Source organism: Trypanosoma cruzi, genomic scaffold (genome assembly GCF_000209065.1).
Source record: "Trypanosoma cruzi strain CL Brener 1047053516473 genomic scaffold, whole genome shotgun sequence".
In the NCBI taxonomy this organism is placed as follows: domain Eukaryota; phylum Euglenozoa; class Kinetoplastea; order Trypanosomatida; family Trypanosomatidae; genus Trypanosoma; species Trypanosoma cruzi.
In genome coordinates this window covers 177839-189948 of record NW_001849521.1, presented here as the reverse complement: position 1 = coordinate 189948, position 12110 = coordinate 177839, and the positions used below count along the sequence as shown (strand labels likewise).

At 47.1% G+C, this 12110-nt stretch overlaps 7 protein-coding genes across 7 annotated transcripts, besides 32 other annotated features; all 7 read left to right on the top strand.

Moving 5' to 3' along the window:
* On the top strand, positions 1-307 carry Tc00.1047053503971.5 (hypothetical protein, conserved; the record flags this gene model as incomplete). Its single annotated transcript, XM_801950.1, has 1 exon — positions 1-307. A coding segment is annotated over one exon (307 nt), but the record flags the coding sequence as incomplete, so codon positions are not given.
* Positions 1-7503: a sequence feature (heterozygous, Esmeraldo-like haplotype).
* Positions 429-461: a microsatellite.
* Positions 525-546: a microsatellite.
* On the top strand, positions 760-2676 carry Tc00.1047053503971.10 (hypothetical protein, conserved; the record flags this gene model as incomplete). Its single annotated transcript, XM_801944.1, has 1 exon — positions 760-2676. The coding sequence occupies one exon, from the start codon at positions 760-762 to the stop codon at positions 2674-2676; it is 1917 nt and encodes a 638-aa protein (XP_807037.1).
* Positions 3082-3126: a repeat region.
* Positions 3220-3259: a microsatellite.
* On the top strand, positions 3610-4443 carry Tc00.1047053503971.20 (hypothetical protein, conserved; the record flags this gene model as incomplete). The annotated part of the gene is made up of 1 exon (XM_801945.1): positions 3610-4443. The coding sequence occupies one exon, from the start codon at positions 3610-3612 to the stop codon at positions 4441-4443; it is 834 nt and encodes a 277-aa protein (XP_807038.1).
* Positions 4467-4494: a microsatellite.
* Positions 4535-4559: a microsatellite.
* Positions 4790-4814: a sequence feature (AT_rich).
* On the top strand, positions 4838-5356 carry Tc00.1047053503971.30 (hypothetical protein, conserved; the record flags this gene model as incomplete). The annotated part of the gene is made up of 1 exon (XM_801946.1): positions 4838-5356. The coding sequence occupies one exon, from the start codon at positions 4838-4840 to the stop codon at positions 5354-5356; it is 519 nt and encodes a 172-aa protein (XP_807039.1).
* Positions 5523-5544: a microsatellite.
* Positions 5569-5611: a sequence feature (T-rich).
* Positions 5685-5718: a microsatellite.
* Positions 5724-5752: a microsatellite.
* Positions 5808-6926, top strand: Tc00.1047053503971.40 (translation initiation factor 2 subunit, putative; the record flags this gene model as incomplete). The annotated part of the gene is made up of 1 exon (XM_801947.1): positions 5808-6926. The coding sequence occupies one exon, from the start codon at positions 5808-5810 to the stop codon at positions 6924-6926; it is 1119 nt and encodes a 372-aa protein (XP_807040.1).
* Positions 6971-6999: a microsatellite.
* Positions 7286-7311: a microsatellite.
* Positions 7504-7679: a sequence feature (haploid, Esmeraldo-like haplotype).
* Positions 7513-7579: a sequence feature (T-rich).
* Positions 7680-7723: a sequence feature (haploid, non-Esmeraldo-like haplotype).
* Positions 7714-7742: a microsatellite.
* Positions 7724-7785: a sequence feature (areas merged during assembly that could not be assigned to a particular haplotype. This can correspond to areas where the two haplotypes were merged or to regions with more than two copies in the genome that were merged during assembly.).
* Positions 7786-12110: a sequence feature (heterozygous, Esmeraldo-like haplotype).
* Positions 7792-7870: a microsatellite.
* Positions 7920-7995: a sequence feature (T-rich).
* Positions 8038-8079: a microsatellite.
* Positions 8138-8172: a microsatellite.
* Positions 8179-8213: a microsatellite.
* Positions 8379-9434, top strand: Tc00.1047053503971.50 (hypothetical protein, conserved; the record flags this gene model as incomplete). The annotated part of the gene is made up of 1 exon (XM_801948.1): positions 8379-9434. The coding sequence occupies one exon, from the start codon at positions 8379-8381 to the stop codon at positions 9432-9434; it is 1056 nt and encodes a 351-aa protein (XP_807041.1).
* Positions 9479-9505: a microsatellite.
* Positions 9711-9731: a sequence feature (AT_rich).
* Positions 9747-9778: a microsatellite.
* Positions 10162-10196: a microsatellite.
* Positions 10264-10287: a microsatellite.
* Positions 10404-10437: a microsatellite.
* Positions 10660-10695: a microsatellite.
* Tc00.1047053503971.59 (hypothetical protein, conserved) lies at positions 10782-12110 on the top strand (the record flags this gene model as incomplete). Its single annotated transcript, XM_801949.1, has 1 exon — positions 10782-12110. A coding segment is annotated over one exon (1329 nt), but the record flags the coding sequence as incomplete, so codon positions are not given.

Sequence of the window (12110 nt, the reverse complement as noted above, 5' to 3'; positions counted from 1 at the left end):
TACTTTTAGCGTCCGTCTCCCCGCGTTTGAGCGAGCTCCATCATGGCTGCAGTTGAATTTGTTTGAGATAGAGAAACATTTGGCAATAGATCGCGCATGCATTCGTTACTATGAGGAACGAATACGCAACATATTAGCAAAACATGAGCCGCAGGGTTTGCTTGATCTGCATTACACTCTCTATGAATGTGATGTGGCGCATGGAACTTGGAGTCTTTCACTGTGCGATCGGGTACGTGCGTTACTTCAGCGTCTTGGCGTCGTTGAAGAGGTAGCGACGACTCTACCCATCGACCGAAGCATGTAAAGAGAGGAAATGCAATAACAATATTTGGTCTTTGCACGATTCTTTGACATTTATCTGCCTTTTCTTTTCCTTCTGTTTTTTAAGCCTTCTTATTATTCTTTTATGTTTGTTTTCCGGAATATTTCTTTTCTTTTTCTTTTTTTTTTTTTTTTTTGCTCGTGGATGCATGTATATTCCCGGTTAAATACAAAAGGACCCTGCTTTCAGCCCTACTCGTTGTGTGTGTGTGTGTGTGTGTGCGAGTTTCTTGGGGGAAAAGTTTTATTCCTGTCTTTCCTTTCGGACGATGTCGTGCCTCAAATTTTTGTTTTTGTTTTTCAGGAGTCTTTTTTCAATAGACGGCAGAGAAAACTCCCTCCCTTGAGGAAACACTGAAGAAGATAAGAAAAGAAAAGCTGGAGAGCACAACAGGGACGACTGTGGGGAGGAGAGCTGGTGGTAAAAGGAAGAAAATGATGCGCCGTTTTTTTCGTTCAACAGCTTTTAATGCGCCGTTTCGTGTTTGGTGGCCAATGGGCCGGTGGGCAGTGCGGGGTGCGTCCACGTCTTCCAGCGCCGTGAAGGAAACAGCGAAGATGTCTGGCTTTGAGTTTTCTACTCCGAACTTCTCCCTGGACGACGGGATGGACGTGGATGCGGAAAATCTCGTGAAGGATTTGGTGACAAGCCCCGTGACAGAACTAAACTTTGTGCGGGACATGTACGGTCCGTGGCTGGTGCTGACGGAGGAGCTGCAGGGAGAGCTGTTCATTGACCACGACCGCATGGTGTACCTGCGGCCAGCGAATGGTCTTGGCTTTGGCGTTGGCCGCATCGATGTGGCGGACTCTTCTCTCACCGGTATCGCGTTTTCCCTACAGCTGGAGGCTTACACGTACCCTGTGACGAGCACCATGCCTCCCTGCGAACCCATCGCGCTCGATGTGACCGGCTTCTTGAAGCGTGTGGAGTCCACTTCCGGGGACTACGCCACCTTCTCACTCGTCGCGACGTGGCGTAAGAAGGACGGTACAAGCGGCAAGTTCAACGCCGCAAAACTCTCCCCATGGGACCCCGCCACAAGCGCAAAGCCGTGGGAGCCCAACGTGGAGCTGCAGGGAATCTTCCAGCAGGTGTTTCCTCAGCCACTCGTGCTTACATCGCATTTAGCTCGGTTGAAGGCAGCGCGGGAAGCGAGCGGTGACACGGGGGGTGCTCACCCCCATCACCTTTCACTGGAGCCTTATCGCGTGGGCGATATTCCCAGCATTTACTACATCCCCAACTACATTTCAGAGGAGGAGGAGCAGCAAATGCTGCAACTTGTTCGAGATACGCCAAAGGAACTGAAGACGCAGCTGAAGAAACGTGTTGTGCAAGAGTGGGGATGTATGATGTGTGAAGTCTGTAACAAAAGCTTTGTTTCGGATCGGAACATACCGCCCTGGGTGGATGCTTTTAATGACGTAATGCTTCATGATGGTATCTTTACCCCGAGCACATTCCCGAACAGCATTCGTTTACACGAGTATCAGCCCAGTGAAGGCATCGGTGCCCACTGTGATGGGCCCATTTACTTTCCACTTGTTTCTATCTTGTCTCTTAATTCACCATGTACAATGTTCTTTTACTCACGACGGGAACCACATGCGCAGCCGATGGAGCATTACAATGACACATTCCGCTTTGACACCGGAATAGCCGTGGAGAAGCCTGTGCAGTGTGCCGTCTTGGAGCCTCGCTCTCTTTTGCTCTTCCGTGGGGATGCGTATTACTACCACCCACACGGCACTTCAGATCGCGAGGTGGATGACTTATCACCTGAGGTTGCAGGCACCGTTGTTAACCGCCATCTATTGAAGGATCCCAACGTCACGGAGGTAAAAAAGGGATATCGTGTGAGCATCACAACGAGGAATCTATTGCCTCGTTGTAATCATCAGCCGTCACGTGCTGAGTACGGTATGAAGCGAGCGTGGTATGTGTACAATCAGTTGCCGGTACCGGAACCACTCATGACACCCGCTCCACTGCCGCCGCCATCAACTTCCGCTTCCTCCACTTCTTCTCCAGCAACAGCAGCGGAGGCAATGACAACGGCAGCAACAACGAGGGGAATGCCGGAGGATAAAAACACTCCAGTAGCCGCACCGATGAAAGAGAGTTCAAGGACGAGCTTTTCGGAACTTGAAAAGAAGCTGGATGCCTTACTCACTCAACAAACAACGCTTATGCGGGAGGTTAGTGAGATTCGCCGGCAGATGGCAATGGAGACGACGTTCCGTAATGAATTATCGACGGTGCTTAACCACCTTTCCACCACGGTGCTGGACATCGACAGCAGGCTAGACAGCAAGGAGGATGAGTATGAAAAAGACGATAAGCAGTAGTTCCTACGCGAATGCGTAGAAGGAGGAGTAATTCTAACCTACATGCATACATAAATAATTACATACAGGCATTACATATCAATTGGGGAGAGAAAAAAAGGAGGGAAGGAGGGAGGGAAGGGGAAATGGGGAAGCACCGGTGGAGGTGGACTGGTGGGAAAGAAATAAGTTAAGGTGTGGGAAAATGGAAAGCACGCATAAACAATAACAAGCAGGATGGGAGGAGGCAAAGAGGCGGTTTGCATCTCCACAAAACATTCCAAGAAATGGAGCGACACATAAAATTGAAATAAATGTCTCTTGTCTATTTACCCCCTTTTTTTAACTCAGTGAGAGACAACAATAAAGACAACGAGGAGTTTTGTCCATTAAATTCTCTTTCCCCTAAATTTTCCTACGCGTGCTTTTCTCCTCCTCTCTCTCTCTCTCTTTTTTTTTTTCTCTGTTTCTGTGTGTATGCGTGTTTGTTTTGCTGTGTCTTTTGACTGCCTGAATCAAAAGTCGAGTAAACACACACGACGCAGCATATTGATTGTGATGATGGGAGAGGGAAGATGAGGAGGAGGAGGAGGAGGAGGAGGAGAGGGGTGGGGTGGTGACTGCAAAAGATGGGGGATGCTGCTGCTTTCCAATCAAAAGGGGAAGACTGTGGAAAAAGCAGTCGAAAGGAAGTGGCAAAAACACAAAATAAAAGAATGCGTGAAAGACTGGGCGCAGTATTCTTGGTTGAGGGGATTTTATCTTTCAGTTGTGTTTTTTTCCTCTCTCTTCTTTTTTTTTTTTGGTGAAATTTTAAATTTCTCCCCCCCATCAACTCTCCAACACGCATGGAAGGTGCGGCGGGGTGTTTTTTTGGGGAGGAGGAGGAGGAGGCGGGTTTGCCCCTGTGCGCAATCGGGAGAGGGAAAGTCCGGCGGTGCTGGCATCATCATCATGGCGGTACCGGACGACACTGCCGAGGAGGTTGAACTGCTGCTTTCGATATCCCCCGAAGTGGTTTGCAGGGACCCTACGCACTCGTCGACTCTTGTCTTTTTGCTGCCATTTCGCTTTGTTCTCCACGTCACCCTGCCGCCACGCGGATACCCGGACGTGTCACGTCCTTCACTCTTCGTGGCGGCGGGTCCGAACGCACCACTTGTCAATCAGTTTTCGTCCCAGCTGAATAAAGCTCTTCGCGAGGAAGTGCCGCTCGGTGGACCGATGCTGCTGCATATTTTTACGCTTGCGCAGGAAATCGCAACCGAACTGCAGCGAACACGTGAGGCGGAGGCTCAGGAAGCACAGGCACGGCGGGAGACGATGGAATCGGAGGCACGGTTAGCCCTTGCAGCGCGAGAGGCCTCATCGGTGGAGGTATGGGCCAGCGATGCCATTACGGATCGCAAGTCGAAGTTTGTTGCGCACATGGCGCGTGTAGACTCAGAGGCGGCTGTGCGAGAAGTGGTGATGCATCTTCGTTCTCAGAAACACATTGCGGAGGCGGCGCATCCCACCATCTATGCCTACCGCTTCACCGACAGTTCCGGCGTGGTGCATCACGACGGCGATGACGATGGCGAGACGGGAGCGGCGTCAAGGATCATGTTTCTTTTGGAGCAGATGAAGGTGGAGGGCTATGTGGTGGTCGTGACGCGTTGGTTTGGCGGCGTCCTGCTTGGTCCGGATCGTTTTAAGCACATCATGGGTGTGGCGCGGAGTATTTTATTGACAATCCCACAGCGGGAGAAGGAGAGGGGCGTCCGCGACTGGCAAGACAGGCAGTGAGTTCCTTAAAATACGAGGATGACAAGAGAGAAAGAAAGAAAAAAAGGAAGAGGAGGAAAACTTTTTTCTTTTTTCTTTTTTCTTTTCTCTTTGTGTGCGTGTGTGTGTGTGTGTGTTGGTCCTTCTGTGGGCGGAATTCATCAAACAGAAGAAGTGGGAATGTGTGAGGAATTTAAATGACCACAGAGGCGTATTATAAACATTGTGCACATATACGCAGAGGAAGGGTGTAAGGGAGATATCAATTATTATTTTTTTTAAAGTCTGTTTTTCCTTTTTTGTAAAGGCCACAAAAAAACAAACAAAATAGAATAGAAAATAAAAGGATTGAGTGCGTGTGTGCGTGTATTATTATTAATTATTATTATTTTGTAGATTGGATAGGGAAGTTGTCATGTCATTACGTGTCAATGTTGACTCTTTATTTGATACGACCCGTATTGTGCCTTTAGTTGGCAGCCAAAGTGACACGTTGGGTTTACCGCTTGGCGAGGAAGATGAAACTGAGAATTTGTGTCCATCCCTCTCCTTTCAGGAGCGGGTGATTGGCTTCGCTGTGTGCCTTGGCCTTGGATTTCTCTTTTCGATCTTTGCATGGGTCTCTATCTTTGCGCTTGATTTCAATACATTTGCGGTTATCAACACAGTGTCCAATGTTACATCTATTGGGAGCACGATGTTTCTCTGCGGTCCTATGGCTCAACTAAAACGGATGTTTGACTCCAAGCGTCTGATTGCCACAATAATATATTTTATATCCATGGCGTTGACATTTATTGCGGCACTTGTGTTTCGTATTCCGTGGCTAACGATCATCACAGTGCTGGTGCAGTACGTTGCAATGCTGTGGTACTGTCTTAGTTACATCCCTTTTGCTCACACAGCCGTGTTGAAAGTTCTGGGCCTCGGGTAGCGTGCGTCTTCGTCTGCCTGTCTCTCTCTCTCTCTCTGTGTGTATGTGTGTGTCTGTGGCTTGCAACGTGAGGACGTCGAAGCAAAAAAGAAAAAAATTATCGATTGCAATTAAAATCCCGCTTTTTCCTTTTTTTCTTATTATCATCATCATGCCGCAGTTGAACTTTTTTTTTTTTTTTTTTTTTTGCACGTTGCTTGATTCTACGATATTTTTATTTTTTTATTTTTTTATTTTATTTTATTATTTTTTATTATTTTTCCCAAAAAAAAAAAAAAAAAAGAACATGAAATGATGCCATCAGTTTTCCACGTGAACATCACTTGCCTTTTTTTTTTCTTTCTTTCTTTCTTTCTCTCTTTTGCTTTCTGTCTGTCTGTCTGTCTGTCTGTCTGTGTTGATATCACGGCCGTATGAGTCCTTTGAATTTCATTACCGTTCAGTCAGCCTTATGACTCGCGCGCACAACGCGACATTGGAGTCGATCCAGTACGCCAGAGGGACGCTGCGCCTCTTGGATCAGCGGAAACTGCCCTTCGAGACCGTCTTTGACGAGATCCTCACCGTAGATGACATATGGACGGCCATTAAAGAGATGCGTGTGCGTGGCGCACCCGCAATTGCTGTTAGCGCCGCTCTTGCCATCGCCGTGGCCGCAGGGAATGAATTAAAAAAGAACGACGGAGCCTGCAATTCGGTCGACGGTACACGACGTTTTTTACTCGAGAGCTGCGACACCGTCATGACGGCTCGTCCAACAGCCGTGAATCTCTCGAAAACACTCATACGACTGAAACGTGATATTGCGGATGTTACGGCGAATACGGCAGGAGGTTTGGTGGAGGCGTGTGCCGTTTTGGCAGAAAAAATTTACGCGGAGGATGTTGCCTATAATGAGGGCATCATGCGTCATGGTGCAGCGCACGTAACGCAGCTCGTTAAAAAGTCAAAGGTGAGTGTGATTACTATATGCAACACAGGAGCCCTTGCCACGTCACGGTATGGCACGGCTCTTGGGGTTGTGCGTCAACTCTTCTATGAAGGCAAACTGGAACAGGTGTACGCATGTGAAACACGGCCGTGGAATCAAGGGGCACGGCTCACGGTGTATGAATGTGTCCAAGAGAATATTCCATTCACGCTTATTTGTGATAGTGCCGTCTCAGCTCTCATGGGATCCCGCCCAATTGACGCCGTCATTGTCGGCGCCGATCGCATTTGCCGAAATGGCGACACGGCAAATAAGATTGGAACGTGCAACCTCGCGGTGGCCGCGGCACACTACGGCGTTCCTTTTTTTGTGGCCGCCCCCTCCACAACGCTGGACCCAATGACAGCCGACGGTGAAAGTGTCGTCATTGAGGAACGTGAGACGATGGAGTTGACACACAATATGGCAACTCAGCAGCGTGTAGTGGCAGAGGGACCGTCGCTACGTATTTGGAACCCAGTGTTTGACATTACCCCTGCCGCGCTTGTCACCGGCGGTATCATCACAGAGCGTGGGGTTCTGCAGCCCTCTGCAACTGCTCCCTTCTTTGACATTACCCGCATTGTTGGTGCAAGCTGAAACGAGAAGGTGCATCCAAACAAAAAATGAGGCTCATGAGCCTGTTATTGTTATTGTTATTATTATTATTATTTTAACTTTTATGCACAAAACATGCACACATGCGTACTTTAACCATTTGTGTGTATGTGGAGAGGCCTGAGAATGTGTCAATTGTTGTTGCTGCCATGGAGGAACGGGGGGAAGATAATACGGTTGACAACATTCTTTTTTTTTTTTGTTGTTGTTGTTGTCTGTGTCTGCAATGTGTGTGCATGTGACATCTCAACCTCACTTTTGTTCATCTCCTGCCGTTCTGTTTGTTTTTTCGGCTTAATGTCTTTTAAAGGCACATTTGTTTTGTAGGCCACTTGTCTTCAAATAATAATAATAATAATAATAATAAACAGAAAGAAGGATAAAAGCAAAGGAAGAGAAGCGTATTGACATTAAAACACACAAAAGGGTAAGAGGGTAAAATGCATGCTCGAGAGCCGCCGCCTGTTCACAGTATTGCCGTGCTCATTGCCAAAGGGCCGGAAGAGATGAGTCTCTCCGCCATTTTTGAGTTTATTCGTCGCTTATTTTTGTAATAAGAAAGACTCCCTTTTTTTCTTTTTTTTTTTTTCTTTCTCTCTCTCTCTCTCTTCTCTATCCTTTTTTTTTTTTTTTTTGTCCTTGCGTGAATGGAAGCTTTTAATTGAAGGGATGGGAGACAACGACAAGGCATGAAAAGAAGTGAAGCACGACGTTGTTGTCGTTTTTTTTTTTTTTAAGTTTTTTGGACTGGAATTATTAAAGCGATGACTTCTTTTTTTTTTTTTTTTTTTTTTTTTTGCGGCGGCGGCGGTTATTTATGCGGCAAAAACACACTGTGGCACACAAAATGCATGTTGACATGTCAATATAACATATTTATATATTTATATGTATATTTGTGTGTGTGTGTGAGTGTATGAGTTTATTGAGAGAAGTGAGGGTTGATGAAATTTCTTTGTGGGCTATTCGTTTATCCTTTTTTTTTCCCTCCTTTTTTTTTTTTTTTCTCTCTTCTCTCTTCTCTTCTCTTCTCTCTTCTCTTCTCTTCTCTGTGTGTGTATGTCTATGAAAAAATAAGTATGAACCACTTCCTTTTTCTTTTCTTTTCTTTTTTTTTCTTTTCTTTTTTTTTTTTACACTTTTTGATGTGTGGCATCTTTTGCTTTTTTGACTTTTTTACATCTCTGCGTCCCTTTTTTTCTTTTTTCTTTTTTTTTCTTTTTTTCTTCTACTCTTGTTGTTGTTGTTGTTGCTGTTGCTGTTGCTGTTCTTTACCTGTGAACACCACTGCTTTGGCGGCAGTCGAACACAAAGAATTAGGAGAGTGAGAGCGCCAGTGAGAGGGAATTGGAGAAGTTGTTAAGTGTGCAGATTATTTTGATTTTGTGAATACACCGGGGGGGAGCGAAAAGTAAACACGTGTGTGTGTGTGCGATGCCTTTGCCGCCTTTGGAAGAAGCCCCGCGCTCCATGACGCGTCGTAATTATCTCGTGGAGCGCAACCGCCTGCGCGTTAGTGCGTATGCGCCAACACGCAAGGAACTGGAGGAGGAAGACATTCGCATGGCGCAGACGCGTGAGGAGCGGCGCAGGAATATGCTCAACAGCTGGAAGAGCCAGTCCATGTATAACCCTGACCTCACACGGCCATTGCCTGGGGGCGGGCCCCGCTCCAAACGCATGAAGGAGGCCGCCACACTCAAGAACCCAAATTACTACAAGATTGTAAAGGAGGAGGAAGCCCAGCTCAAGGCGGAACGCACTGCGATGTACAGGGCCGATGTGCTGCAGCAGCTGAAGGACCGAGAGGAATACCTCCGCAAGTGGCGAGAGGATGAGAAGGCGTATATCAGTTCACTGGTGGAATCAAATAAGGAACAGGCGCGCAAGTTGGAGGAGCGCGAGCGTGAGGAGGCCCGGGCCGAAAAGGAGTACATGAATCGCATGCGGGAAAGTAACCTGAGGGAGTTGGAGCAGAAGCGCATGAAAGAGCGGGAGCGTGAAGAGTATGAGCTTTCCCTCATTCGTACTGTGCAGGCGCGTGAGAAGGAAAAGGCGGAGACGGAGGAGCGTCGCGCAAGGGACATTAAACAAATGATGCGGAGGGAGAATGAGGAATATCATCGTAGCATCAAGAAGAAGCAGAAGGAGGACAAGGCACGCGAAGAGGCGGAGTTGAAGGCCATACTGGAATACAACGCCACCCTCGCGGAGCGCGAGCGGCAGGAGCAGAAGCAGAGGCGAGATCAGTACAAGGCGGAATTCGAAGAGACCATTGAAAAACAAAAGGAGTTTTTCCGCATCCACAATTACGATGAGCCCCCTGAGTCCATTCGCGAGCGAAATGAAAAGGCGGCCGCAGCGTTGGCACTTATTAAGCAGGAGGAGCGGCTTCGACTGGCAGACCGCCGTCGGGAATATCGCCAAGAGTTAATGCGGCAAATACGTGAGAAGCAGGAATGGCAACTGACACACATTGATGGAGTGTAGAATGAAAATACAATGGAGAAAAAAACCAAATAAACGAGGAAAAAAATAATAATAATAATAATAATAATAATTGAAAATGAAAGGCCTTTTTTCCTTTTTTCCTTTTTTTTATTATTATTATGTATTTTACAGTGTTTTTCTTCCATTGCGATGTATGTAATTTGAATAGACGTGAGTTTTATTGTTTTTTACTCATGTTTTTACTTGGAGACGGGGTGGTTGTGAGTGCCTTTCCGTTTGTTGTTTAATGCCGAATTCACCCGTCTCCATCTCCTCATAAAAAAAAAATATATATTTCCTTCACTTACTCCTACACACACACACATACACACATGTATATACACCGTCCTGCCGCTTGCACTCCTTTTACACTTTTTATTTATTTTTATTTTGGCTTTATCACACAAGAACCTGTCAGCTGCCGGGGGTGCAAGACAAAAAAAAGTAGTGTGAGGGATGATAAAGTGAAATTGTGTGTTTCTCTTTTCTCGTTTCATTGCGGTATTTGTTTTTTTTCCCGGTTGTTGTTTTTTTTTTTTTTTTTGTGTGTGTGTTGGGCCAAGAAGGAAGTCTGGCGGGAGGTGACGTTTAGATAAACTACGTGTTAGGTCCGTGTGTGATGTCTGCAGAATAACGGTGTTGGGTGATGAAGAAGAGGAAGTGCCACCTTTCTTTCTTAAATATATTATATATTTACATATATGATTCTTATATTGTTGTTATTGCTTATATATATATATATATATATATATATATATATATGAAGGTTTTGACGTGTGTACCATCTTTTTTTTTCTTTTCTTCTTTTCATTCTCTCCAGTATGTTCGATTTTTTTTTTTTTTTTTTTTTTTTGGGGGGGGGGGGGGGGTGCTCCCCGTCTTGGGCTGACGAGTGGGGGGAAAGAAAGAAGAAGAAGAAGATGAGAGCGAAAGGGTGATAAAAGACCACCTCCATGGGTTTGACCTTTTTCCTCTCTTCTCCTCTTCTCCTCTTCTCCTCTCCCCCTCTTACCCTGCATGTATGTTTATGTTTTTGCGTGTCTGTATAGGCGTATATGTATATATATTAGACGGTTGTGTCGGATGTAATTTTTGTTTGGGATATTTCAGCCTGGCTGCAGGCTCTGAACGTTTTGGGCGTGTGTGGGTGGTGTACACGACTCTGCCTCACATTCCCATTAATTTCCTGCCTTTCTTTCTTTTTTTCTCTTGTTATTGTTGACCGTTTATTTCTTCTTTTTTCTTTTTTTTTCTTTTTTTTGTGTGTGTGATCTGCAAGGGTGGTGCGGGGCCGCACTCCAGCAGAAAACGGGGGGAGGAGAAGAACACTGCGCGTGTTGGGTGTGAATGGAATCGGATGACGAAATTGATGCGCTGGTCTCGGCACAGGTGGGGATGACGCGTGCTGGGGCAACGACATTGCCCGCGTCCGTGAGCGACGAGGAGCTGGACGCACTGATCCACGAGGCACTGACAGGAGCATCGGCGGCGCCAAAGACTGGTGAAAACAGAGCCATGGCCGCCGAAACACATCCACGGCAGCAGCAGCGGCGTATCCAGCGAAACCAGGTTTCTTTTCCCAAGGCATCACCAGCAGTGGATGTGAGAATAGCAACGGGGGATTCGGCGGCGCATGATCCCATAGTGGGGGCCCAGCGTGCATGCTCCTCCTCCTCATCCAAGAGCAGCGAGACTGACAGCGAGGCAATGCTGCAAGCCGTCCTAGAGGGTTACGGGTTTCCAGGCCCGAAAGGTCTTGAGACGCGTCATTTGCGTGGAAAACAACCGAAGACGGTCCTGCAGGAGCACGAGGAGATCACAAAAGACGAAGGTGACGAACAAAATGAGGAGGAAACTGTGCTGATGGAGGCTCTCCTGCATCTTGCTCAACCTCCGCGAGAACTTGTCTCTAAGAACCGTCGGCAGAGCGGGGATTCCAGGCCGCATGATAGCTCAACTCAAATAGTAACAACACAAACTAAGACGACAAAGCTGCCTGCATCAAACCCTTTTGCGAGAGGTAATGGCGAACACCCCATGTTATCGGACACACCCAATAGAAATGGTGAAAACCCTCCATGTGAATTTTCGAGCGAAGAAGCCGCTCAGTGTCCTGAACATCCTCCTGTCATTCCAAAAGACGGGAAATTATCTAGCTCCATGGAGCCCTCCCCCGAGTTGCAAGACATGGAAGATGAGAAGCAAATTCTTACGGCCATATTAAATGCGGTTCGCGATCGTCAGTCAAGTGTGAGCGGGGACTTGGTGTATGGGGAAGATGACTGTAATGTGGATGCCGTGTTGCAGCACGCTGAACAAATCGCGGCATCGTCGCTTCGTGAGAACAAAGTTCAGCTGAACCGCATTTTGCACTTACATGAGCACATTGAAATGCGTGAGGAACTAAGAAGGGCTCGAGGGTCCGTGGGGTGGCCTTCCTGTGTCTGTGCGCGATCCGCTCCTGTGGTGATAGAAGGGGATCCCCCAAAGGGTTCTGGAGCATCGTCATTATCGTTACTACCGGCAGCAGCAGCAAAGCGGCCTGCTTTATGCGTCGGCACTACCCTTGGTGTCGTGCTGCTCTTTGACGCAAATAAAAAAATCTGTGGTATGTGTGGCTCCGTTTTAGCCTTCTCGATAGAAGCGCGGGGCGCTGTTGTCTCTCTTTTCCTGTCA